This window comes from Tiliqua scincoides, chromosome 2, assembly GCF_035046505.1.
Source record: "Tiliqua scincoides isolate rTilSci1 chromosome 2, rTilSci1.hap2, whole genome shotgun sequence".
Taxonomy (NCBI): domain Eukaryota; kingdom Metazoa; phylum Chordata; class Lepidosauria; order Squamata; family Scincidae; genus Tiliqua; species Tiliqua scincoides.
Window position 1 is genome coordinate 250,848,377 of NC_089822.1, and position 27,914 is coordinate 250,876,290.

The 27,914-nt window shown below is 47.7% G+C and overlaps 2 protein-coding genes and 1 pseudogene across 2 annotated transcripts; all 3 read right to left on the minus strand.

Moving 5' to 3' along the window:
* Positions 1 to 679: 679 nt before the first annotated feature.
* On the minus strand, positions 680 to 9,999 carry LOC136639038 (cholinesterase-like). Its single transcript, XM_066613066.1, has 3 exons — positions 8,537 to 9,999; positions 1,490 to 1,653; positions 680 to 765 (listed from the first exon to the last, which is right to left on the minus strand). Exons 1-3 carry the CDS (start codon positions 9,997 to 9,999, stop codon positions 680 to 682), a joined length of 1,713 nt encoding a protein of 570 aa, XP_066469163.1.
* Positions 10,000 to 17,421: 7,422 nt separating this feature from the next.
* On the minus strand, positions 17,422 to 17,541 carry LOC136643222 (5S ribosomal RNA; annotated as a pseudogene).
* A 3,509-nt stretch (positions 17,542 to 21,050) lies between these two features.
* LOC136639039 (cholinesterase-like) lies at positions 21,051 to 25,570 on the minus strand. The gene is made up of 3 exons (XM_066613067.1): positions 24,108 to 25,570; positions 22,253 to 22,416; positions 21,051 to 21,136 (listed from the first exon to the last, which is right to left on the minus strand). The coding sequence occupies exons 1-3, from the start codon at positions 25,568 to 25,570 to the stop codon at positions 21,051 to 21,053; spliced, it is 1,713 nt and encodes a 570-aa protein (XP_066469164.1).
* Positions 25,571 to 27,914: the final 2,344 nt, after the last annotated feature.

The window sequence follows — 27,914 nt, forward strand, 5'->3', positions numbered from 1 at the left end:
GATGCTTGCCAGACCAATGCCTATTTGCTTCCAATGCGCTCCCCTTGTATATTTGTACAATACCGCAATTATTACAAACCCATCCTAACCACAGTGCCTGCTCATCCAAAGGCAAGGAAATCCTGTAGCTCTATTCTTGGAAGTCCATGGCTCCATGGGCACAGGGGAGGCACACCCAGAGAAAAATAAAAAATAGAGCTGCATAAGCTTTTCAAGTTCACTGATTTGTGACTACAAATTGGACATTTTAAATTGATTTTCCCCACTCAGATTCCAACCCAAAAGTTGTGCTGAAAGAATAGATTGGGGTGCGGGAGCAGAAAAATGTACAGGGGAGAATTGGCAGGTACACAAAAAAGTAACAACACCAGCATCCTACTGCCCAAACTTTTCTCTACCGTTGACCTGCCAGCATCAACATTCACATAACCACACCAATATACAGTTCGAAATTTTCATTTGCTAAAATAACATGAAATTCCACCCTCATACAGTCTTGTAATTGCGGTATAAGCGTCATTCATTTAAACAGGCTGCTGTCCTCCAATTCCCTACATCTGTTTATTTAGTCATGTAATGATCTAAGGTGGTTTAGAAAACCATTTGAAGCACCACTCAAATTAAACAGTCCAATGACAAAAACCATCAAAACTCTGAACAACTCAATCACACGGATGTTTTATGTGAGTCCTGTCTGTGAAGCTTTGGTCTCATTCTTTCTGACTTCCTTCTGGCCAGATACAGCAGAGTCTTCACCAGGTCTGTCTGCAATAGCAAAAAAAGGAGGGATGGAGTTGATTAACTGAGTACAACCAGGCAGAACCCAAAGGCAGGGGGATTCTCAGAACTTCACATGGGCTTCTCACAGCTTCTTTTTTTTTCCAGTCATTTTTCTTTGGTCTGTCTCCGTTGCCCCACTTCCTTACATAAACCATTAGTGCTACGGCTATCAAATACATAATTGGCTCTCACAAATTTACCTCTGTTTTCAGTTTTGCATAGTTAAGTAACTAGGTCAAGGCTTCTGATCTCATAATATTATGCAAACAGCATCACCCTTTTAAAAATACATTCTGGTTTTTTGGGACACACAATTAAGATATCTGAAGTTTACACTTAAAAATTAAAAGCGTAACTGTGACAAGTAATTATATGCAAACATGCACATGGTACGTATGCCTTTTACAGAGAGCCAAGGTTCACAGTGCTGCCTGTTGACAGACCCTGTAGTGATAGCCAAGAGCCCAAGATCATGCAGCCTGGTGTGTAAAGATCTCCTCCCCCACAAAAAAGAGGAATGTAATACTGTATATGCATTGCCAGATGTTCCTGGTTTTAAAGCAATTTCTCCTTTTCCACTTGCCCTGTAGTGCACACGGCAAAAACTAGACTCTCTAAATACACAGGATAGATGCCACAGTTCCATGTGACAAGTTAACTGCAACTACCTATCTACGCCACCTCCCCCAGCCAACGGACCTGAACTCACATGTGCGTGTTGCATTCAAGAACTGTGTTTTCAGAAATTCACAGTGCGGGACTGGTGATATCTGCCCGATTTGAGGTTCCTTTGTGCTGATGTGGAAAACGCCCTGTTCTGTGGCATTGTAGAGTGGCCAGTGCGCCTCGTTAGGTGTGGAACCCGTGGGATTCCTGCGAGGGGGGAGAGAATGAGGAAATCATAATCAGATTCTAACCACAGCCTGTGATTGTGCATGAGGTTTCATTTCATACAATCAGAAAACAGCAAGGAGAATTTCTGACATGGTGGCAGTCTGCATTTGGTTGCCACTTTTACTGTGAGGAGTTGGTCTTGCTTTGATGACCCACAGCCCAAACTCCCCCCTCCGTGATGGAGCCAGGCCATCAGAGTGCAAGCTGCATCTTCCGCAGTGTTGGGGGGATCACCAAGATCTTCTCCAGGCAAGGGAGCATTTGTTTTCTTGCCCAGGGAGGAAGCCCCCACAACTTGACTGGGCCTATATGGACCTGCACCAGAGATTTTGCTGGTGCAAGTCTGAGTGGCTCTAGAAGGCAGGTCGACTCTGGGAACAGGGAGAAGATGTCTTTGGCCCTGCTGCCACCGACACTGCCCCCTTTCCAGTCTTGACACACACCACTTAAGAGGAGAAAGGGAAGGCAAGTAGACCTCTTAGTTTTGGAGAAGGAGAGGGAAGACTCCCTGAGTTGTGAAGAGGAGAGGAGGAAGAGAAGGAGAAGGTAAGTGTACTCTTTCTAACTCTTTGTCTTCTAACCTTCGATCAACATTGAAATTTAGCTTCACCTTTAGCTTAGCTTTACCTAAGCTAACACCTAATCTAACCTGAGGGAGGGACTCTAGGGTCCAGCAAGTTGGGGCACAGGAGCTAGGTGAGGGCATTTAAAATAAATACGTAAGTGCATACAGAGGTCTACTCTGAGCAGGAGCAGAGTCCTACTTGTGAGTAAGAGCCCAAGGTACAGGCATTTGGAAAAATAAATAAAACAGGAGGATAAACTGGAAAGCAAGTTTTTCTACTTGGTTTAAATTAACCCTATATTTAACCCAAGTTAAACTTAATCTAAATTAGAGCATAATCTAAAGGTTCAGTAAATTAGGACACATGATCTAGGTGAGAGCAATAAATGAATGAATGAATGAATGAAGGTGCACACTTAATAAAAGCAGGATTTTAGCAGGGCTAAACAGGATTTAAACCTTAGTGTGTAAGTTCTGCCAAGCCAAAAAACTCTTAAACCAGTGCAGTTCAAACTCAAATAAAAAACCAGCTTGAGGTTAAAAAACAGTCCAGCCTCAGAGAACTGAAGTAGGAGGGTAAGAACCTAGCAAGGGCCAGTTCCCACCCAGCCAGGGCAATTTAGCATAGTCATTGTCCTTTAGGTCATAGCAATTGACCTTTAGGAGTTGATAAGAGCCCCATTAGGCAAATCCAAGCACCCCATTCAGGGAAACCTCACCTGGGAAGACCAGCCCCTTTTCAATCAGCAAGGAGGGAGGGAGGAGGAGCTAGCTAGGAGTATAAAGCTAGTGCCTGCCAGCGTGGGAGCCTCTTTGCAGAAGCGCGCGTGGCCTCTGGGAAACCCAGTGCCTGGAAAGAAGTGCCAGGTAAGGCATCACGAGTTTAGCATCTGTGCGAGTTCAGCAGCAGGGAGAGGAAGCCAGGGCCCCAGATATTGCCCTTTCTCTTCCCTTGAGAAGAGGGCTGCTAACCAGTGTAGGGTTTTTAAGTACCCCTAAACAAAAACAAACAAAATAAAAAAAGCTATGCAGTCAGACAGCCAGCAGCAGGGTGGGGGCTATCCAGTGTTTTGCATCGAGTGCCACATGTATGACTATATGCCTCTGGGGCATAAGTCATGGGTGTATCCTCAGTGCAAGGAGCTCCAGGGACTCAGGGAACACGTCTGGTCCCTTGAAGCCTTGGTAGCTGACCTGGAGAAGCAGAGGAAGGCAGAGAAGAACCGCAGGGAGACTTCTGGGGATGATCAGGCTTTGTCCCACCCTCAGGCACGCAGCACCTCAGCTGCCTGGGGGGGAAGTCTTGGGGCTGGAGGACGTCATCCTGGAGAGGAGAGAAAGAAACCCCTAGGGGGGACCCCTTCTCCAGGGGACGGGCCCATATCTGAACGCACTCAGGATACTCCTCGGCAGGAGGGGGGTCGGGGGCTTCTTGTAGTGGGGGATTCAATTATTAGAAACATAGAGAGGGGGGTTTGCGAAGGATGTGAGAACCGCATGGCGACTTGCCTGCCTGGTGCAAAGGTTGTGGACATCACTTCTCGTCTAGACAGGCTGGTAGATACTGCTGGGGAGGAGGTAGCGGTTGTGGTGCATGCCGGCACCAACGACGTGGGCAAGTGTAGCTGGGAGGTCCTGGAGGCCAAATTTAGGCTATTAGGTAGGAAACTGAAAGCCAGGACCTCAAAAGTAGCATTCTCTGAAGTGCTACTTCCATGCGCAGGGCCAGCTAGGCAGGCGGAGATCAGGGGTCTCAATATGTGGATGAGATGGTGGTGTAGGGAGGAGGGGTTTAGATTCGTTAGATACTGGAGAACGTTTTGGGACAAGCGGTGCCTGTACAAGAGGGACGGGCTTCACTTGAACCAGAATGGAACCAGACTGCTGGTGCATAACATTAAAAAGGTGGCAGAGCAGCTTTTAAACTGATCCCTGGGGAAGGCCAACAGGAGCCGAGGGGCATCCGGTTCGGAACTCCTCATCCCTATGGGATGAGGATGGGGAGGTTAGAGAACAACAAGGTAAAGGCAGAGTAGGAGAAGAAATTGGGAATGGTAGTGTGATGGGATGTGATAGACGGTTTGGCACAATGAGAGGATTCAGGGATAAAGGAGCTAATAAGCAGCCCATCCTGGGGCATTCCATGTACAAATGCTTTTATGCAAATGCCCGAAGTCTCCGAGCAAAGATGGAATGTCTGTGACAAGGGAAAACATTGACATAGTGGGCATAATGGAAACCTGTTGGAATGCAGAGAATCAGTGGGATACCGCAATCCCAGGCTATAAACTCTACAGGAGGGACAGGGAGGGGTGTGTTGGAGGTGGGGTGGCCATTTATGTTAAGGAAGGGACAGAATCCAGCAAAGTAGAGATTGAAGGTGGGTCCGACTCCATAGAATCTCTATGGGTTAAATTACCAGGCCTGAGAAGTGGTGTAATACTGGGGGCGTACTATTGTCCTCAAGACCAGAAACCGGAAGGGGACCTTGAAATGAGGAAACAGATCAGGGAGGTGACAAGGAGGGAAGGGTTGTAATCATGGGGGACTTCAATTATCCTCATATTGACTGGGTCAATTTGTGTTCTGGTTGTGAAAAGGAGACCAGATTCCTTGACATGCTAAATGACTGTGCCTTAGAGCAGCTAGACATGGAACCCACCAGAGGACAAGTGACTCTGGATTTAATATTGTGCAGTACACAGGACCTGGTTAGAGATGTCAATGTTACTGAGCCATTCGGGAACAGTGATCATGCTGCGATCCATTTCGACATGCACGTCGGGGGAAGAATACTGGGCAAATCTCTCACAAAAACCCTCAACTTCCAACAAGCGGACTTCCCTCAAATGAGGAGGCTGGTTAGAAGGAGGTTGAAAGAGAAGGTAAAAAGAGTCCAGTCTCTACAGAGAGCATGGAGGTTGCTCAAATCAACAGTAATAGAGGCCCAGCAGAAGTGTATACCGCAAAGGAAGAAGGGCTTGACTAAGCCCAGGAGAGTGCCCACATGGCTAACCAACCAAGTTAGAGAGGCCATAAAGGGCAAAGGAAGCTTCTTTCCTGTTGCAACGCAACACTGCTTGGGAAGCACCCAGGGTTTAGAACCTTGGTGCCTGAGGGAGAGTGCTAAAAGCAGAAGCACTCTGAGGGTTTGAAAGTTAGAACTGGAGCAACAAGAAGTCAGAGCAATGAGAGAGACAGCAGACATTCAGAGGGTTGAGAGCAGGGAGAGCTGAGCCAGAAGTAGGATGGTATGAGATTGAGAGAGAAGTCCGTCCTCCCAGCTAGCTTCCTCTGACTTTTATTCATTCTCAAAACACATGATAACACTAGGGAAAATTATTGAAGGTTGCTGAAATCTGCACTGCTAAGAAACCTGCTGGCTCTGGCTTGACCACAATACACATTCCTAGATATGCACTTCTTCAAAATATCCTTTGTTTACAGGCTCTGGGCAAAGACTCAGCAACTGGCCCACTCTGGTTTGCCTGAGTGGGGGAGAACCAGCAAGTTTTCCTGCCAGTTGCCATGTTACCAAGGCTAAGTCCAGCGCCTGTGTAGATAACCACTACAACTTCTGTAAATGGAAGTCTTGCCCTAATGAGGAGAATAAAAAGGAACATAAACTGTCAAAAAAAAATGTAAGAAGGTGATACGGGAGGCCAAGAGAGACTATGAGGAACACATGGCCAGCAGCATTAAGGGGAATAATAAAAACTTCTTCAAATATGTTAGAAGCAGGAAACCCACCAGAGAAGCGGTTGGCCCTCTGGATGGTGAGGGAGAGAAAGGGGAGATAAAAGGAGACTTAGAGATGGCAGAGAAATTGAATGAGTTCTTTGCATCTATCTTCACGGCAGAAGACCTCGGGCAGATACCGCTGCCCGAACGGCCCCTCCTGACCGAGGAGTTAAGTCAGATAGCGGTTAAAAGAGAAGATGTTTCAGACCTCGTTGATAAATTAAAGATCAATAAGTCACCAGGCCCTGATGGCATCCACCCAAGAGTTATTAAGGAATTGAAGAATGAAGTTGCTGATCTCTTGACTAAGATATGCAACTTGTCCCTCAAAACGGCCACGGTGCCAGAGGATTGGAGGATAGCAAATGTCACACCAATCTTTAAAAAGGGAAAGAGGGGGGACACAGGAAACTATAGGCCAGTCAGCCTAACATCTATGGTAAGATGGTGGAATGCCTCATCAAAGATACGAGATCTTTGGAATGCCTCATCAAAGATACGTAGAATCTCAAAACACATAGACGAACAAGTCTTGCCAAGGGAGAATCAGCATGGCTTCTGTAAGGGTAAGTCTTGCCTCACAAACCTTATAGAATTCTTTGAAAAGGTCAACAGGCATGTGGATGCAGGAGAACCCGTGGACATTATATATCTGGACTTTCAGAAGGCGTTCAACACTGTCCCTCACCAAAGGCTACTGAAAAAACTCCACAGTCAGGGAATTAGAGGGCAGGTCCTCTCATGGATTGAGAACTGGTTGAAGACCAGGAAACAGAGAGTGGGTGTCAATGGACAATTTTCACAATGGAGAGAGGTGAGAAACGGTGTGCCCCAAGGATCTGTCCTGGGACCGGTGTTTTTCAACCTCTTCATAAATGACCTGGAGACAGGGTTGAGCAGTGAGGTGGTTAAGTTTGCAGATGACACCAAACTTTTCCGAGTGGTGAAGACCAGAAGTGATTGTGAGGAGCTGCAGAAGGATCTCTCCAAACTGGCAGAATGGGCAGCAAAATGGCAGATGCGTTTCAATGTAAGTAAGTGTAAAGTCATGCACATTGGGGCAAAAAATCAAAACTTTAGATATAGGCTGATGGGTTCTGAGCTGTCTGTGACAGATCAGGAGAGAGATCTTGGGGTGGTGGTGGACAGGTCGATGAAAGTGTCGACCCAATGTGCGGTGGCAGTAAAGAAGGCCAATTCTATACTTGGGGTTATTAGAAAAGGTATTGAGAACAAAACAGCTAATATTATAATGCTGTTGTACAAATCTATGGTAAGGCCACACCTGGAGTATTGTGTTCTGGTCACCACATCTCAAAAAGGATATAGTGGAAATGGAAAAGGTGCAAAAGAGGGCAACTGATGATTACGGGGCTGGGGCACCTTTCTTATGAGGAAAGGCTACGGCGTTTGGGCCTCTTCAGCCTAGAAAAGAGACGCCTGAGGGGGGACTTGATTGAGACATACAAAATTATGCAGGGAATGGAAAGAGTGGATAGAGAGATGCTCTTTACACTCTCACACTCTCACCAGAACCAGGGGACATCCACTAAAATTGAATGTTGGGAGAGTTAGGATAGACAAAAGAAAATATTTCTTTACTCAGCGTGTGGTTGGTCTGTGGAACTCCTTGCCACAGGATGTGGTGATGGCGACTGGCCTGGATGCCTTTAGAAGGGGATTGGACAAGTTTCTGGAGGAAAAATCCATTATGGGTTACAAGCCATGATGTGTCTGTGCAACCTCCTGATTTTAGAAATGGGCTATGTCAGAATGCCAGATGCAAGGGAGGGCACCAGGATGAGGTCTCTTGTTATCTGGTGTGCTCCCTGGGGCATTTGGTGGGCCGCTGTGAGATACAGGAAGCTGGACTAGATGGGCCTATGGCCTGATCCAGTGGGGCTGTTCTTATGTTCACTCCCTGCCCTGATCCCTACCCCCATTCCTCCCCTTCTCTCCCACCCTCTGCATCAATTTATTAGTAATGGGATTACTTCAGAACCGCTGACACATGACCACAGAATTGAGTGTAGCCTTTTGTGACAGCCATGAAGCGCATGACGGCACCATAACATGAATCCTGGGGGTGCAGCAGGCCTGCAAAATGAGCCTCTGGCTGAGCCGCTTATGGACACTATCCTGCACAGGATACAGCGCAAGCCTCCTGACTTGCCTGTTCCAGCGCAGGATAGGATTGCGCTCCTAATTTATCTGCTCTTATACTATAGCATTCCTTGCCTTCTGTGGCCTCCTTCCATCTCTCCCTCCCAGCGCCTCGCCTGAAGTGGCGCTGCTGGAAGGTCAGCTCTGAGACAGCCCAATTACCGGGGGGGGGCAGATAAAGAGCTTCCAGGGGGCACATCTGGCCTGCAGGTCTTATGTTTGACACCCCTGATCTACAGTGCCCTAATCATTTGAAGGATCTCTATCTCCAGGTACAGCATTTGTCTACATCAAACATCACAAACACTGCGCCATCCCCACTCTCACTCCAACACCCTGGCCAAGCAAAGCAGCATATATAGGAGACATTGCAAGGAATGCTTCATGCCTTACCCATTTCTGGCAAAGTTTGCCCAGTATCGCATCACCCGGCGGCTAAGTGCAGCATCGGCACTGATGTGCGGTGAGCCTGTTCCCTGCAGTGACGCCAAGTTTCCAAACAGGAAAGGGATCTCAGCTCCATGGTATACTCCCGTCCACTCAGGCCACAGAGAATCAGCAGAGCGTTGATTGAACAAGTAAACATATATGGGACTACGTGCTTCTGCCACCTTTGCAGAAATTTCAACCAATGGGCAGGTAAAAAGGTAATCTCTATAAAAATGAGCCAAAGACTGAAGGACACTGTCAGGCCTGAGGCTAGGCTCACTGTATTTCAGTGCTATAGCTTTGGCAAAACCTTCATCATCATTCCCAGCAATAGCTGCAGCCACTCCATACAAGAACTGCTTCTGGGTCATATTCCCATCAAAGGTTCTGAGAGAAGGAACCATAAGAGATGCAATGCTAGATCCCTCATCAGCTGTAACACCAGTGAGGACCGATTTAACAGGTATGGATCCAGTCTCCAAAAGTTTGCGGGGCTCATCTGTGAGGAATTCCCCATCAGTGGTCACTGAGAAGCCACCACTCAGGTGAGACAGCCACTGGTCCCCAATTTCCTTCCCCTGAAGGCAGCTCACCACAGCACTAGGGTTGTCAGAATCGCACCCCATTTGGTGGCTCAGCTCCACAGCCTCTCGCTTGGCCTCCTCAGGGCTCTTCCAAGCCCAGGGAGCATTGGGGGCTCCACTCTGCAGCACAGCACGGGTAAAAAGGGGCTGGCTGGCTGGTGAGAGGAAGTGGAAACCCACCGAGGCTGCTCCAGCACTGTGACCAAGGAGGGTCACCTGAGCTGGGTCACCACCAAAGACGGCTGCGTTCTCCTTCACCCACTTCAGGGCCAGATGCTGATCCCATAAACCCATGTTTCCTGGGGCAGCTGGTGGCAAGTACAGAAAACCCAGAACCCCCAAGCGATAATTCATGGAGGCCACAATGACGTTCTCAGTAGCAGCTAATAAAGCTCCATTGAAGACATTCAGGGAGGCTGTGCCAACGATAAACCCCCCACCATGGATCCAAACCAGGACAGGAGATGAAGTGGAGGGCCGTGGATGGGGCACCCAAAAGTTGAGAAAGAGACAGTCCTCTGAAAGTGGTGTGTTTGGAGCCAGCAGGGCCGCATCAGGTAAATGAGTCAAATTTATCTGAGGACACGTATTGCCAAAGCTGGTGGCCTCTAAGACATGGCTCCATGGCTGATGTGGACGAGGTTTCTGGAAACGCAACTTTCCCAATGGAGGTTCTGCATATGGGATGCCCAGGTAGGCAGTCACAGTGCCAGAGCTGGTGGGGAGCTGCTTGCCCTTAATAGGACCACTGCTGGTGACCACCACCAGGTCATCTTCAGAGACAGAGTTAGAAACCAGTATGGAGAGGACAAGAAAGAAGCAGGAGAAATGGGGAGCAGGCATAGTAATTGCACCTAAAAGAAAAGCAGGAAAAAATACAATTTGTTTTGTACTTCTCCTTTGCTGACTCCAAAGAAGGACCAACAGTGACATCACTAGGGTTCGCGACACCTGGTGCAGGAGGCCAGTGTGTCACCCCCATGCAGTGGGCAGGACAACACCCTGGGTGGTGACGTACCATCACCCCGCCTCTGCTGGTTTTTTGGCTGTGTCTTTTGATAGAACACAGATATTTCGACACAGTTTGTTTCATTGCATTCTGCATGAAATTGCACATTGATTGATATATAACATGATGGTATTATTCCTACAAACTGTGATTTTAGTGATTTTGGTCACTAGTGGTGTCACCCGTCCCAGGGTGTCAACTTATTAATACCTTATTGCAGCAGTTCTCAAACTTTTAGCATTGGAATCCACTTTTTAGAATGACAATCTGTCCTGAACCCACCTGATGTGATTTCATGGCCAGAAGTGCTATCATCAAGCAAATCAAAATAAATATAAAAAATTAAAGTAAAGTAAAACAAAAAAATTAAATAAGGGGATGCCAGCTGTGTTCCACTAAATAAACTTTCTCTATAGCCTGCCTGCAATAACCCTCCCCCCCCAAAAAAAAAAAAAATCAGTGAGATTTTCAGCCCTACCCAGCGCCCAGTACAATTTAAGTTCTTATGTTTCAACCATATCACTGTCAGGATCCACCTGGCTTTGCAAGTCTAAAAAAGAAAAAAGTTCACCTTACCAGCTAAAGCCTCTTTTAGTGGGGGGGAGGGGCTGTCTTCTGGAGCATTTGTTGAACTCCACATTCACAAGATCAGGACCATTCTGGTGGCCTCGCATTCCCCTTTGAGCCAAGGCACGTTTGCTTACTCACAAGTAAATGCGACCATGGGGCTTAGAGTGCAATCCTAACCAACTTTCCAGCACTGGCATAGCTGTGCCAGTGGGGCATGTGCTGCATCCTGCAGTTGGGGGACAGTTACAGAGGCCTCCTCAAGGTATGGCAATGTTTGTTCCCTTACCTAGAAGTTGCATTGCCCTTATGTCAGTGTGGGAAAATGGGTTAGGACTGCGCCCTTAGTTTCACAATGCATAGCGCTCAATACGTTCATCAGCTTGGAGGAACCTCAGGTGTGTTTGGGGGGCTGCTTTCATCGGATCGGGACCATTCTGGTATCATTGGATTCATCACCGCTTGCCCTTTCCATCGGACTAAGTCATATTCACCTATTTGCACGTAAACACGCAGTATGGCTCATTTACTCTTTCCATAGGCCTCCATGCATTTTTGGGTTTTTGGCAATAACTTAGTATGGAGATATTTCACTCTAGTTTTTTAATTGCATTCTGCTGTAAATTCCGCATCCAACAGTATATTGCATGATGGTATTATTCCTAAACATCGCAATTTTAGTGTGTCACCCCCCCCAGTGCTCGTTACCCCCCTGTGTATGTCACATGGTGCACCCCCTGCACCCCCCCAGTGAGGGTGAAGGGTGAAGCGCCCCCCCCCCCACTGAGGATGAAGAAGAGCAGCCAAACAAGCTATATACAACAGGTGGAGCTATCCTAATTCCTGCATCTCTGTGCTGGATTCAGTTGCTCTTCTTGGTTTCTCGCTATCACTGAGCTAGGAAAAGAACATTGTGTTAAAGACCGAGAAAAGGAGAAAGACCGTGTGGTGTAATGATCAAAGTGTCGCACAAGGACCTGGCAGATCTGGGATCAATCCCTCCTCAGCCATGACACTCCCTGAACGCCTAATCCTATTTACTGGCAGCTCCAGTGGATGCCTGTTTCGCGATCTCTGGCTGCTGCAAAAGTGCCACAAAGCACTTTGTGGCAGTGCAAGAAGCTGGTGCGCTGTTAAGAAGGCTGGAGCCTTCTTGCATGCGTTGGCAGATAATGGAGGTTCAGGTTAAACATGCCTCGTTTCTTAAATCCAACGTGGTGGATGGGCTGAGTCAAATTATAAGGAAAGGTATAGGCAGTGCTTTTTCTGTTAAAAAAAAAAAAAGGTGCAGGAACTCACAGCTTGTTAATCTTTGATTTACTTATTTTTAAACCAGCAAATTTTTTTCATTTTTAAATTTGCGGGTTACACTTTTACACTAAAAATTAAAAAAAGATTTTCTATCCACCAATCATTTTTTTAAATAAATAATTTATTTACCTTTCGCACGTAGTCAGTAACTATGCACACTGCAGGAGATCCATGAATCAAATCCACCTTTAAGGTGTCTGGTGTGTTAAGCCAGAAGCTCTACATATAACATACAACTGAGAACACAACTGGGAGTGTGCAATTCAATTCACAGCAGAGACAAGCGACAGCAAATGGCTGTGACCAAGTGCAGCTGCACGTAGCTGAAACCCTGTTTACTCAGAAGCAGACCCATTGCTTTCCCTGGGTGTTATTCCTCTGAATTGTAGTTTGTGAGACATTTGATGGGAGTGCTTCCACTTTCAAGGAAGGTGCATCCTGCAGCTGGAACAAGCCCACCCTCACCTGGTCTGAGGGCTGTTTCCTCTCTTGATTTACAGCAGGATCAAGGCTGTCAGGGGGGTTTCACTCTTACAGAAGTGGGGTGATTCTGGGGAGCCGGTTCCGCTCTGCTCTCTGTCTTGGGGAGATGTGCAAATGGAAACTGATGTCTGCTGCTCTAATCAGTTTCTTGGTCAGTTTCCCTGATCACATGGCTTGTAAATAGGGGGCAGAGAAAGAGGGACAGTGGGGAAGGGAGAAGAGAAGGGGGCACAGCTGGTGAGGAGAAGGGGGAGAAAACAGTTCAACAGAGTGAAGGCTGGTGGAGGGAAGAGAGGGGCTGGGGCTGAAGGGCAGAGAGAAGTGGGCAGTGCAGGAGCGGGGGAGGGAGGCTGTGTGGGGGGGCTCCCCTCCTCCCTCTCACCCGGAAGAAGCAGATGCAGAGCTGTAGACTCTGCATGAAGAAGCAGCCCTCTCTCCCCATCTTCAAGCTACAATCCTTTCCCGGGAGTAAGCTGCATTGACAATAATGGAACTTACTTCTGAGTAGGCATGCACAGGCTTGGGCTCAGAGGCTGCCATTCTATGCACACTTTCCTGGGAGTAAGCCCCATTGAGGACACGCATGGGACGCTCCAGGCTCCTGCTCCCTTGCTCCCCTTTCCTGTCCTTGCGAAGACTAGCAGGGGCGGAGGAGGAGGAAGTCAGAGCTGAGGAGACCAGGCTGAGCGGGTGGGACTGCAATGCCCAGGAGCAGCGAGGAGGAGGGAGTGGCAGCCGAGCAGCTCCGTCAGGCTCCCCGCTTGAGGTGTGGAGTCGAGCTCTTCCTAAGCCTGTGGTGGGGGACTGCATAAAAAAGGTGCCGGAACGCTGTTCCGGTGCGTTCTATTAGAAAAAATAGGTATAGGGGCTGGGTATAGGGGCTCTTATAGGTATAGGTATAGGTATAGGGGCTGGTATAGGTATAGGGGCAATACCTATACTGGGTATAGTGGCTGGGTATAGGGGCTTGGTTGGGATCAAATTGGTTGTACTAAGATTATACATTAGGCTTGCTGCTTATTTACTGACACAGCCCCTGTGCCTTTAACAGCAAAATTTCATACACACTGAAACTGAGCTGGTGAACTTTTCCTTGGTATGAAGTTAATGGTAAGAACATAAGAAGAGCCCTACTGGATCAGGCCAGAGGCCCATCGAGTCCAGCTTCCTATATCTCACAGCGGCCCACCAAATGCCCCAGGGAGCACACCAGATAACAAGAGACCTGCATCCTAGTGCCCTCCCTTGCATCTGGCATTCTGACATAGCCCATTTCTAAAATCAGGTCGCACATACATATCATGGCTTGGAACCCGTAATGGATTTTTCATCCAGAAACTGGACAAATAATCACCTTCTAAATGTCTATCTGTCTGTCTTTCTGTCTGTCTGTCTAATGCCATGCTGCTTTTAAACAAAAAATACAGGTAAATGTAAAATAAAATAAATGTAACAATAGATGTTGGGAATCTTATATACTGAATCCTACTTTCTTTTTTAAAATAATTGATGTACATTCTGTAGCTTTAGAATCTACAGCAACTAAAATGTCTCATACTGAGACCATCGTGGAATAACGTGATATTTGCCAGTACATACTGTAATTCAAATTCTTGCTGGAGGTGGCATCTTTCATACCAATTTAAAGAGCAATCCTGAGCTGCACTTGGGCCGGCGCAAGCCCCTTGCGCTGGCCCAGGAGGGTTGCAGACATACCATAGGGCATGTTTGTGTGTCCTCATGAGTTGGAAAGGCCGGCACGCAGAGGTGTACCGGCCTGCGGAGGCAGGAATAAGCCTCTGCACTGAAGGAGGCTCTGAGTCTTGTGTCAGCCAAGCTCAGCCAACACAAGATTCTGGGGTGGTCAGGGAGGAGGTAGGGAGAAGACGGGAGGGAGGCGTTCCAGGGTGGAGGAAGGGTGGGTGGTGGGTGGCCCCGGGGGCGGGCTGGCAGGGATCAGGAGGCATGGCTGGGACCCGGCAGTTATGCTGGATCCCCACCCCCCTTCCCGGGAAGTTTGGAGAGGTTTGAAGCTGCTCCACTCTCCTCGGACTTGTGCAACCTCAGGAGGTGGCACAAGTCTGAGAAGACCCATAGGTGCAAGGATGGCTTACCCAAAGGTAAGGGGAAAAGTTTCCCCTTACCTCTGGCTGAGCTGCTTTGGGTACCTATCCTGCGCTGGGTACAGCGCAAGCCTCTTGGCTAGCCTGTTCCAGCGCAGGATAGGATTGCGCCCTTAGTGACACAAGGGACTTACACAAGAAATGTTCATTGAATTTCTCACAGCCCAATCCTATCTAAACCCCCAATCTTATCTAACACCCTTCCCCATGCACCCCTGCCACTGGAACACATGCTATAGTCTGTGGAGGGGGGAGTCCCAGTGGTCTCCTCTAGGTAAGTGAACACTTGTTTCTTCAGCAAGGGGTAAGCCTCTGCTCCCTAGTGGGTTTATCTGCATGTGTGCAAGTAATGACTTGACTCCAAGTGTACCTGGGAAAGTGGATTGAGGCCAGGAAGGGGGACAGGGTATTGTCAGTGCTGTCACCACCAATACCTCCCTGTTCCCAGCCTCAGTGTACACCCCTCCCTGCCACAGTCTCTGCCTCATTTCTTTCCCTCCCTTCCCCTTTCCAGTCCCTTGCCTATTCCCCATAATGCTCTACCAACACCAGGGCTTTTCCTCAGGGCATTGGCTGCTTGTGGTGGCAGCCCAGCTGTGCAGAATGACAGGTTGCCTTTTGCAACCACCATGAAGCACACTGGAATGCAAGTTCTGGAAGTGCAGCATGCCCATAGGATTGGACCCTGAGTGATCTTTAGTTGTCAGGACACCTTCTCAAGAAGGTGAAAATCTTCTCAAGAAATAGGAGAGTTAGGGCCCAATCCTATCCAGTTTTCCAGACCTGAAGCTGTAATAGTGTTGATCTCCTCTAAGGAGAACTCGTGCAGGGAAAGTGCCTACAGGTAGACCACAGCTGTGATGCAAGGATATCTGCAAGAGGGATCTGAAGGTCTTAGGAATGGACCTCAACAGGTGGGAAACCTTGGCCTCTGAGCATCCTGCTTGGAGGCAGGCTGTGCAATATGGCTTCTCCCAGTTTGAAGAGACACTTGGCCAACAGACGGAAGGCAAAGAAGAAAGGCCCGTAGCCAGGGAGACACACCAGGGACAGACTACATTTGCTCCCAGTGTGGAAGGGATTGTCACTCCCAAATTGGCCTTTTCAGCCACACTGGACGCTGTTCCAGAACCACTTTTCAGAGCACGATACCATAGTCTTCCGAGACTGAAGGATGCCAATAAATGATACTGAACTTTAATTCTTGATTTCAGATCGCCTGCTCCTTTCCCCAAAGATCACTCTCCCACACTCAAAGTTGGGTTTTCTGGATTATACTGACTTACCTCCCTTCTCCCTTGTTGACTTTTGTAACATCTCAGTATTCCTCACAGCTTAATCCAGGGTGGAACGGTATATGTGGAAGTGCTGGATATGCTCCCAACACCTTCAAATAAGAGAGAGAGAGAGAGAGAGAGAGAGAGAGAGAGAGAGAGAGAGAGCGCAACTGTCTGTATGTACTGGTTAGAAAGAGCAATGACCACTTGGACTCTCTACTGTCTCTACAGTGGGAGGAGGCTATGCACTATCAAGGTGGAAGTCCATGTAGGACATCAAAGAGATGGAAAATATAGAGTCTTTGCTTTTGGCTTGGAAAGGGAAGGTCAACAGCAGGGGTGGTCAACCTTTCAACTTTACAGCTCCTGGAACTTTGACAATTGTGTAGAAGTGGGAATTTCAGCAGGTACAGCTTGTCATTGCATTGTCTATCAGCAAACAGGAGCTGTACTCACTGAAATGCAATCTTGCAGACTAGAAAAGATAAGGTGTCCTTGGACATGATCCAACTCCAGGAAATCCCAGATGAGACTGAGGACACAATCCTATACACACTTTCCTGTGACTAAACCCTACTAAATGCAATGGGACTCACTTCTGTGTAGACACAATTAGGATTGTGCTCAAATTACCTGAACCCATTTCATCCAGCTTCCGGTTAGGGTTTGGGACAGAAATGGCCTCAGTCACTCTATCTATGCTGGGAATTAGATAGGGGAGTGTAAGAAAGCACACGGGGAGTGCTAAGATAAGGGGGGGGGGTGCTGAGAAAGATGCAGCCAAACTGGAGCAGGTTCAGAGAAGAGCGACAAGAATGATCAGGGAGCTGGAGTTCAAGCCCTATGAGGAAAGGTTGAGGGAACATGGCATGTTCTGCCTGGAGAAGAGAAGCCTGAGAGGGGATATGATAGCTGTCTCCAGATATTTAAGGGTTGTCATAGGGAAGAAGGGAATAATTTATTCTCAGCTGTCTCTGAAAGTAGAACTAGAACCAATGGGTGCAAACTGCAAGAGAGGAGATTTTGTTATCACTGAAAAAGCCCACCTCTAGCTATATGGTTGCAGCCTCTTTGATTCCTATACAGACATACGCCACTTAACAACCGTTCGCTTAACGATGGACCACATTTATGAAAGTGGTCAAAGCACAATATAGATCCTCTTAATGAGGCAATCTGCTGCAGGCTGTGGGAGACGTGATTGCCTCATTAAGAGGATCTATATTGTGTTCACAATGACCTAATCGCATAACAACGGGGTTAGGAGAACGCATCTCCATCATCAAGTGGCACACAGCTGTATTTTTATGTGTTGCTATTTTCTAACTATGTTGCTAGATTTTTATAACTTTTTTAAACTGAAGCATTGTAGGTCATTTTCAATTTTCTTTTAGAAAAAAGGATATAAACCTTTGTAAGTATTATTGTTCTGCCTCCCCTCAGCTAACATCTGAAGAGTGGTTGGCAACCTTCAGTCTCGAAAGACTATGGTATAAGCCTACAGCACCTGGTATTCCCAAGTGGTCTCCCATCCAAGTACTAACCAGACCTGACCCTGCTTAGCTTCTGAGATCAGACAAGATCAGGTACGTGCAGGGTAGCAGTTGCTGCATCTCTCCAAGAGTACAGCCATCTCTAAACCTTCAGTGCAGCTAGTCCTACCTTGAAGGGAACAGAACAAAGAGAATCTTGATGTCATTTCTGCACACAAGGGTGAAACTGCTATTGGGCCTCAGAAAGGGGCATTGGGGGCAAGCAGATGGCAGGTATCAGCAACAATGATTCTGTTGCACAGCTGATAAGCAACTCAGAAAGACTCAATACACAGGGATGAAGGTTCACATTTGAATTGTATACAGTAGGTCCACGGGACTCATGTCCAAAGCATGGACCCAGTTTTGACTGTGTCCAGAACTCTTGGCCCTTTGTCTGAAAATCTAGACTTCCCATTCGCTGAAAATTTGACATCATAGATGGGGCTAAAACTTAGTAGGATATAGATAAGATACCATTTACATAAAAGATAGAAAATAGGTGGGCAATAAGTGGGCAAAACCATTGATTGGCTCTGATTTACATACAGGTGGGGTTTCACCTTAAAACTTAGCCAAAATTACACAATTTCCAAAAGTTTTCAAAAACCAGTAGGGTATGCTATAATATCATTTTATCCAGTACTGACCCAGTACTGACCCTTACCGGCATCCATCAATCCAATTAGGGACTTTCTTGACAGGTCTCTGTACCATCCTCATTAAGAGATGACCGTTATCTCTCTCCGCATGCCTTTCTCCTATGCTAATGTCAGCATAGAAACACCTGTGAAGCCTTCCTGCTAAGTTAAGACTTTTGTCTGTTCTTAAGACTTTTCTAAAATCAAGCATTTTGGTTCTTTAAGAACTACTTCTATGGCTAATTCTATGTAACTATTGTGCCCTTTGGGTACATTCGTTGGTTTGGCATCAAAAGTTACTTGGTCTCAATATGTATTGAAACTATGAAATCTAAAAGTTACAGAGTCTCTCTAGTGCATTCTGGCATTAAGTGTATTTTCTGCCAAGGTCGTGAGGCCCATTTCTCCTGCTTACATTGCAGACTTTGAGGCCTAACTGCTTCTGTAAAACTTCTGTGAAACTAACAAACAGCTTCAAGCAGCTCTTCACTATTCTCTGTGTTTCCATGCTTTAGCAATGTGGCTTTTAAGCTTTTTGTACAAATGGTATGCTTTTAAAATCAAGCAGCTCTTTAACATTGTGTGTATGCTATAATATTTCTGGGTCATCCAGTGGCTCTAGGGTCAAAGGTCACCGTGCCTCAGTTCTACTGATATCCTCTGCTCTATTCTGGTCCCAACACACCCCTTTGCCTCTACTCAGACTTCTGCCAGCTAAAAATCCCATGGGGCCAATGTGAGAGTTCTCTGGCCTCCTGCTGGTGTCACTGCACCCTGAGAGTAGCCTTTATTTAGGATCAAGCCCTCAGAGGGTAAAAGGGGAAAGAAATATGCTACTAGAGTTCCTCTGAAAAAGGGCAGGATAGAAATGCAATGAATGCCTTGAATGCCATTATGTGAAGGACAGAATGCCAAAAAAGCAAACATTTTTGACAGTTTTCCATTTTGATCAAAAATAGCAACAAATGGAAAGTGTGGGCTGTTTCAAGGCATGCAAACCATTCGACTGAGGAGTGAGAAGTGGTTTTGACCATCCCCTGAAACAGACAGCAGGGTAATAGTCTTAATTCCAAGAGAGTTAACAACCAGAGATATTTCCCTGTAGGTTAAGAATCTTGCTCTAGCCCTGTGACATAATAACAATCAAAATTTGGGAGGGTTGCACCCTCCAGTTCACACCAGGGGAAGATTATTTAGAATATTTAGAGACAAAGAAGAAAACAAGTTGAAGCTATGAGCTGGCTAAAGGTGAAGAACTTTGACATACCTGAGCTTTTTTGATGCAGGCCAGGATGTTTGCTGGAGCAGTGCCTATTTGCTTCCAATGTGCTCCACCTGTATATTTGTACAATACCGCAATTATCACAAACCCACCCTAACCACAGTGCCTGCTCATCCAAAGGCAAGGAAATCCTGTAGCTTCCTGGAAGTCCATGGCTTCACGGGCACAGGGGAGGCACATCCAGAGAAAAATCAGTGAGTGGGAGCTGCATAAACGTTTTCATGCTCACTGATTTTTGACTACAAATTGGGCATTTGTGCAGTGCAATCCTATCTTGCGCTGGAACAGGCAAGCCAGGAGGCTTGTGTTGTATCCAGCGCCAGATAGGGCTCTAAAGTGGCTCAGCCGAAGGTAAGGGGAAACTTTTCCCGTTACCCCGGGTAAGCCACTGCAGCCCAAGTGGGTCTCCTTGAACTTGCGCCACCTCGTGAGGTGGCACAAGTCTGAGGAGAGGAGAGCGACTTGAAGCTGCTCCACACTGCTTGGGTACGGGGGCTAGGATCCAGCGTCTGGATCCCAGCCATGCCTCTTCTCCCCACCTGCCCACCACTACTCTGCCCTCCCTACCCTGGAATGCCTCCCTCCCACCTCCCCCCCCCACCCTCCCCAGAGCCTTTTGTCGACCGACCTTGGCTGACACAAAACCCACTCCCTATGTTGGTGCAGAGGCTGGATTCAGCCTCCACGGGCCGGCATGCCTCTGCGCGCCAGCCCAGCCGACTCTCCAGGAGGTGCAAACATAAGAACATAAGAACAGCCCCACTGGATCAGGCCATAGGCCCATCTAGTCCAGCTTCCTATCTCACAGCGGCCCACCAAATGCCCCAGGGAGCACAACAGATAACAAGAGACCTCATCCTGGTGCCCTCCCTTGCATCTGGCATTCTGACATAACCCATTTCTAAAATCAGGAGGTTGCGCATACACATCATGGCTTGTACCCCATAATGGATTTTTCCTCCAGAAACTTGTCCAATCCCCTTTTAAAGGCGTCCAGGCCAGACGCCAACACCACATCCTGTGGCAAGGAGTTCCACAGACCAACCACACGCTGAGTAAAGAAATATTTTCTTTTGTCTGTCCTAACCCGCCCAACACTCAATTTTAGTGGATGTCCCCTGGTTCTGGTATTATGTGAGAGTGTAAAGAGCATCTCCCTATTCACTCTGTCCATCCCCTTATGGCACATTTGTGACCCTACTAGGCTACAGCAAGGGACTTGCGCCGGCTCAAGGGCAAATCTGGATTGCGCCCTATTTTTCCCCATTCAGGTTCCATCCCCAAAGTTGTGCTTAAAGAAAAGATTGGGGTGCGGGAGCAGAGAAATGTACAAGGGAAAATGGGCAGGTAACAACACCAGCATCCTGCCACCCATCCTTTTCCCTATGGTTGACCAGCCTGTGCCAATATTCACATAACCACAATGATACAGTGTTCAAAATTTTCATTTGCTAAAGTAACATGAAATTCCACCCTCATGCAGTCTTGCAACTGCGGTATAAGCGTCATTCGTTTAAACAGGCTGGTGTCTTCCATGTCCCCACTTCTGTTTATTTAGTCATGTAATGATCAAAGACAGTTTAGAAAAACAATTTAAAGCAGCACTCATACTGAACAATCCAATGACAAAAACCATCAAAACTCTGAACAACTCAATCACACGGATGTTTTATGTGAGTCCTGTCGGTGAAGCTTTGGTCTCATTCTTTCTGCCTTCCTTCTGGCCCAATACCACAGAATCTTCGCCAGGTTTGTCTGCAAAAGCAAAAAAAAGGAGGGGTGGAGCTGATTAACTGAGCACACCCAGGTAGAACCCAAAGGCAGGGGGATTCTCAGAACTTCACATGGGCTTCTCACAGCTTCTTTTTCTCCAGTCATTTTTCTTTGGTTTGTCTCACTTCCTTACAAAAGGAAGTTTGCCCCATTTGGTTTGCCCCACTTGGTTTGCCCCACTTCCTTACATAGACCATTAGTGCTACGCTATCAAATACATAATTGGCTCTCACAAATTTGCCTCTGTTTTGGGTTTCACATAGTTAAGCAAATACATCAAGCCTTCTGATTCCATAATATTATGCAAACAAAGTCTTGCCTCACCCTTTTAAAAATACATTCTGTTTTTTTGGGACACACACATAAGATATCTGAAGTTTATGCTTAAAAATTAAAAGCGTAACTGTGACAAGCAATTATATGCAAACATGTGCATGGTACGTATGCCTTTTACAGAGAGCCAAGGTCCACAGTGCTGCCTGTTGACAGACCCTGTAATAACAGCCAAGAGCCCAAGGCCATGCAGCCCGATGTGTAAAGATCTCCTCCCCCCCCCCCCCCACAAAAAAGAGATATGTAATTCTGTATATGCATTGCCAGATGTTCCTGGTTCATGGTTTTATTTCTTTACTGAGTGTGTAGCTGGTCTGTGGAACTCCTTGCCACAGCATGTGGTGACAGCATCTGGCCTAGATGCTTTTAAAATGGAACTGGACAAGTTTCTGAAGGAAAAATACATTACGGGTTACAAGCCATAATGGGTATGTGCAACCTCCTGATTTTAGAAATGGGGTACGTCAGAAATGCCAGTTGCAAGGGAGGGCACCAGGATCCAGGTTTCTTGTTATCTTGTGTGCTCCCTGAGGCATTTGGTAGGCCACTGTGAGATACAGGAAGCTGGACTAGATGGGCCTGTGGCCTTATCCAGCAGGCCTGTTACGTTCTTAAGGCAATTTCTGCTTTTCCACTTGCCCTGTAGTGCACATGGCAAAAACTAGACTCTCTAAATACACAGAACAGATGCCACAGTTCCATGTGACAAGTTAACTGCGACTATCTATCTACAACTCCTCCCTTAGCCAAAGGACCTGAACTCACATGTGCGTGTTGCATTCAAGAACTGTGTTGTCAGAAATTCACAGCGCGGAGCTGGTGATATCTGCCCGATTTGATGTTCCTTTATGCTGATGTGGAAAACGTCCTGTTCTGTGGCATTGTAGAGTGGCCAGTGCGACTCACTAGGTGTGGACCCAGTTGGTTTCCTGCGAGGGGGGGGGGAAATGAGGAAATCATAGTCAGATTCCAACCACAGCCTCTCATTGTGCATGAGGTTTCACTTCTTACAATAAGAAAACACTGAAGAGAATTACTGACACTGTGGGAGTCCGCATCTGGTTGCCACTAGTGAAGAGCTGGTACTGTTGTTTTAATTACCTTCAGTCCAGTCAGATAGGAGCTGCCTAACTCCACCATCACCCCCAACCAGAGAGTGCACTGCATTCTCGGTGTGGATGACATGGAGTCTCTTCCGGGTAATGGAACATTTGTTCCCTTGCCTAGGGGCAATGCCCCCATCCCAGCTGGGTCTACTTGGCACTGCACCATGGATTTGGCTGGAGCAAGTCTGAGTGGCCCCAGAAGGCTGCTGCCACTGTTATGACCCCATTTCCAACCTTGACACACACCTCTCTCAGCCCTCTGGTTCCTCCCCCTTCCCTCCCCACCCCATTCCACCCACCCACTGTGCCAACTTATCCACACTCGGGTGACTTCAGAAGTACTGACACACGGCCACAGAGTGGAGTATAGCCTTTTGTGACACCCATGAAGCACACAGCTGCACCGTAACATGAATTCAGGCGTTGCAGTAGGCCCACAGGATTAGGCCTCAAATCAACAATAAAATGACGTTTGAATATATTCAAAACTATTTGCATGTAGTTCATTATTGTTTCCATCTGGAAAAAAGATCTCTATCTTTATCTCTATCTCTCTATCTCTATCTCTATCTCTCTATCTCCAAGCCTCAGTTATGTCAAGGGCATCAGTCTAGCCTTAGGCCAAGTGACAGCCACATTAGCACTCAAACGGCTGCCTTTGAGAATCTGCTTCCTCAACAGTGCACCCATTTCTATCTATGTGAGAGTGGCATTTCATGTACACTGCTTAGCACCACTGAGAAAGAAGAGCTGTGGAAGATGGGAGTCTTTTGTTCAGAGCAGGACTGTCCAAAGTTTTTGGCAGGAGGGCCACATCATCTCTCTGACACTGTGCTGGGGGCCGGGGGAAAAAAAAGATTAATTTACATTTAAAATTTGAATAAATTTACATAAGTTTACATAAATTAATATACTAGAGATGGAACTTATATGAATGAATGAAGGTCTTGCAATAGCTCAAGGCCTATAAAAGGCCTTGCACAAAGCAAGGATGGCCTTTCCTTTGCTGCCGCTACTGCATCACAGACGTGAAACAGCAAGTAGTGGAGGAAGCCCTCATCCCACAGCTCACGCGAGAGGTCAAACAGTCGCCCTCACACTGAGAGCAGCTGTGTCGGGCCAGTGCGGGCTCCAACAAATCTCCGGAGGGCCAGAGGCTCATTGGAGACTGGGGGCTCCCTGAGGGCCACATTGAGAGGCCTCGAGGGCCGCATGTGGCCCCAGGGCTGGGGTTTGGGCACCCCTGGTTCAGAGTTACCCATGGTATTGAACTAGCAAAACAATCAACAGGTCTCAAGCAGGCCTCAGGACCAAGGCCTCAGCCTAATCAGCAGGGCCTCGGGTCCAAGTTACTTGGGAGAATGTTGCTCTGTGCAGAGACAATGCCCTGGCAGTGGACCACACAAGCAATATCACATGGACCGTGTGTCCTCTTCGAAGAGGTGCATTGCAACAACCAGGCTGAGCACAGCAACATACTTAGGAGACTTTGCAAGGAATGCTTCATGCCTTACCCATTTCTGGCAAAGTTGGCCCAGTATCGCATCACCCTCCGGCTAAGGGCAGCATCAGCCTCCACGTGCAGTGAGCCTGTTCCCTGCAGGGATGCAAAGTTTCCAAACAGGTACGGGATCTCAGCTCCATGGTATGCTCCCGCCCATTCAGGCCACACAGAAGCAGCAGGTTGTTGGTTGAACGAGTAAACATATATGGGACTCCCGGCTTCTGCCACCTTTGCAGCCATTTCAGCCAACGGGCAGGCAAACAAGTAATCTCTATAAAAATGAGCCAAGGCCTGTCGAAGGCTTCCTGGCCTAAGGTTAGATTCACTGTATTTCAGTGCTATAGCTTTGGCAACACCTTCATTATACTCCCTGTGAGTAAATGCAGCCACTCCTTCCAGGAGCTGCCTCTGTGTCATTTTCCCGTCAATGGTTCTGAGAGAAGGAATCAGAAAAAATGCCGTGTTAGACCCTTCATCAGCTGTAATGCCAGCGAGGACCAATTTAGCGGGAATGGCTCCAGTCTCCAAAAGTTTTCGGGGCTCGTCTGTGAGGAATTCCCCATCAGTGGTCACTGAGAAGACACCAGCTGTATCAGCCAGCCACTGGTCCCCAGTCTCCTTCCCCTGAAGGCAGCTCACCACAGCACTATGGTTATTGGAACCACACCCCATCTGGCGGCTTACCCACACAGACTTTCTCTTGGCCTCCGCATTGCTCTTCCAAGCCCAGGGAGCATTGGGGGTTCCACTCTGCAGCACAGCACGGGAAAAAAGGGGCTGGCTGGCTGGTGAGAGGAGGTGGAAACCCACCGAGGCTGCTCCAGCACTGTGACCAAGGAGGGTCACCAGAGCTGGGTCACCACCAAAGACGGCTGCGTTCTCCTTCACCCACTTCAGGGCCAGATGCTGATCCCATAAACCCATGTTTCCTGGAGCAGCCGGTGGCAAGTACAGAAAACCCAGAACCCCCAAGCGATAATTCATGGAGGCCACAATGACGTTCTCAGTAGCAGCTAATAAAGCTCCATTGTAGATATCCAAGGAGGCTGTGCCAGTGACAAATCCCCCACCATAGATCCAAACCAGGACAGGAGCTGGAGTGGAGGGCCGTGGGTGGGGCACCCAAACATTGAGAAAGAGACAGTCCTCTGAGAGCGGCGTATTGGGAACGCGCAGGCCGGAATCAGGGATATCAGTCAAATTTAACTGAGGACACGTATTGCCAAAGCTGGTGGCCTCTAAGACGTGGCTCCATGGCTGATGTGGACGAGGTTTCTGGAAACGCAACTTTCCCAATGGAGGTTCTGCATATGGGATGCCCAGGTAGGCAGTCACAGTGCCAGAGCTGGTGGGGAGCTGCTTGCCCTTAATAGGACCACTGCTGGTGACCACCACCAGGTCATCTTCAGAGACAGAGTTAGAAACCAGTATGGAGAGGACAAGAAAGAAGCAGGAGAAATGGGGACCAGGCATAGTAATTGCACCTAAAAGAAAAGCAAGTATTAGAAAAAATATAGCATGTTATGTCCTCCTTTGCTGACTTCAAATAACAGTGTAGGAAGACCAGCAGAAGACCAAGAAGAGCAGCCAGATTGGTTTGGTGCAGCTGCAGTGTGGTACCCTTGGATTTGATAACAAACACACTATATATAACAAACACACTATTTTCTCTCTGTGGATTCTTCATATACTTAGGTTTGCAGCTCCCAATAGGTTCTGCTCTCAGGTCAGCACTCAGCAGAGACTGGTGGGCACGTAACCCATTCATTAAAAACGGCCCACAGAGGCACATTCAACTGAGTCTGGGAAGGGAGTTCACCTGGCTTACCCTTTCTACCAACATACTGGCAAGTGTTGGCACTGGAGCAAAGGGGGAACTCCACCCAGTAGGAGTGAACCACCCCAGGCACTTATCAGGGGGGAACTTGACTGTTCCATTACAGACCCCTTCTACAAAGGGACGACCAATACATTAAGAATGTGCTCCTCCCATAGGATTGCCAGAACTCTGAACCAGTAAAACAACTCAACAAGACCTAGTGCTAGGAGTGATTTCCATTCTTGGCTCTGTTCTTCTGTCACCTCTCCAAAGACCACTCCCCATTCTTGTCTACTCTTGGAGGAAATTGACTTCTTACCTATTTTGTCCAGAGTTTTGGGAATCTACACCTCCGGCCCAACTCATACGTGCCTTTTGAGTGTCATGGACTCGCCTCCCGCCGTCTCCCTGCTCTGTTTTGCTGTACCTCCGTGTGCCTCACAGCTCAGGCTAAAGGGGAACGATGGTCCGTGAGGCTGATGTGTTGCTCGCTGTTTTTGCAAATAAGGCCCAGAGAGGAGGCAGCTGCCTCTGTGCTTCTGCGCAAAGGGCAATGACCGCCTGAGTTCTACCTGCTCAGTGGAGGAGGCCTATCTTGGCAGGGGAAAGTAGAGGCCAGAGGTGAAGGACCTTGCTTTTATATAACGTGTGAAATGCTGCAAGTAAAAAGGGGCTGCAGTTATGGAAATTCCTCTGCCTCTCAGATATGGAAAAACACTGGTGTCCCTGAACACAGGCAGTGCAGCCTGCCCCTTGAGACAAGTAAATGCATTGTCTCAGCTGTGTAGCAGTAAAGAGATTCAGAGAAAACCTTTCTCTCTCCAGTTGCACAGGGCTGGCCCATCCATGAGGTCAACGGATCACCCCAGGCAGCTGACTGGCAGGGGCATCCACCTCTATGCTTCCCCCCACTCCCTGGACTGGAAAAGAAAGAGGGGGACAAAGCAGAAGTGCGGAGGGGGGAGAGCTGTGGATTAGAGCGTTGGGGAACAGATGCTGGTACATCCCTACATAAGGGTGTTAGCAATTGGCACACCGCTTAAGAACATAAGAAGAGCCCCGCTGGATCAGGCCAAAGGCCCATCTAGTCCAGCTTCCTATATCTCACAGTGGCCCACCAAATGCTTCAGGGAGCCAGAAGACAAGAAGACACAGCCTGCATCCTGGTGCCCTCCCCTCCCTCAGGTGCCTTGGGCTGGCCCTGGGCTGTACTAAACATTGGCTAGCTCCAAGCCTGCCTCCAGGTTTGTCCCAGCTGTGCTCTTCAGTGGCTTCTCTCCATTGGCTTTGGCAGCCCAACACATTTTTTTTTTCTCTTTTGCTGTTGCAGTGATTACATCACTCTGCAATATCAGGGGACATTGTGGGGTAGGGGAAGTGGTGGGTACCAGCAGGTGAATGTGAGAACAGCACTATTCTTGGTGCTTAGCTTTAGATTGATTTGTTTTGCTTTTGGTCTGCCATCGGAAGTGCAGGTTGGCAATCCTCAAGTTGTGGTACTCGTGCAATGTTCCCCCACTGCCCCTCCCCAGCTACACCTTAGCCAGAACAAAACATTTCTGAAGAGGACAGCTTCTGCAGGAAGTTAGTTCCACTTTTAATGCAGGTGTACTTTTTAATATTTAATAAAATGTTAAAAAATTTAATGCATTTTTAATTCAGGTGTATACACAAACCATGCTGCTAAATCATTATATGCAAGGCTGCCCTCTTTTCCTTCTTATGGAGAGAAGACTGTGACTTTAAGAGCTCGATGACAGGCAGAAATACAACAGATGGAGCTTTCTTCACTCCTGCATGCCCGTGCTGGATTACGTGACACTTCTTGATTTCTGTGTATCACTGAGCTATGAAAAGATAATTGTGCTAAAGAGAGAGAAAAGGAGAAGGCCAGTGTGGTGTAATGATCAGAGTATCCCAAAAGAACCTGGCAGATCAATCCGTACTCAGGCATGACGCTTCCTGACAGCCCAATCCTGCTTACTGGCAGCATTCGGC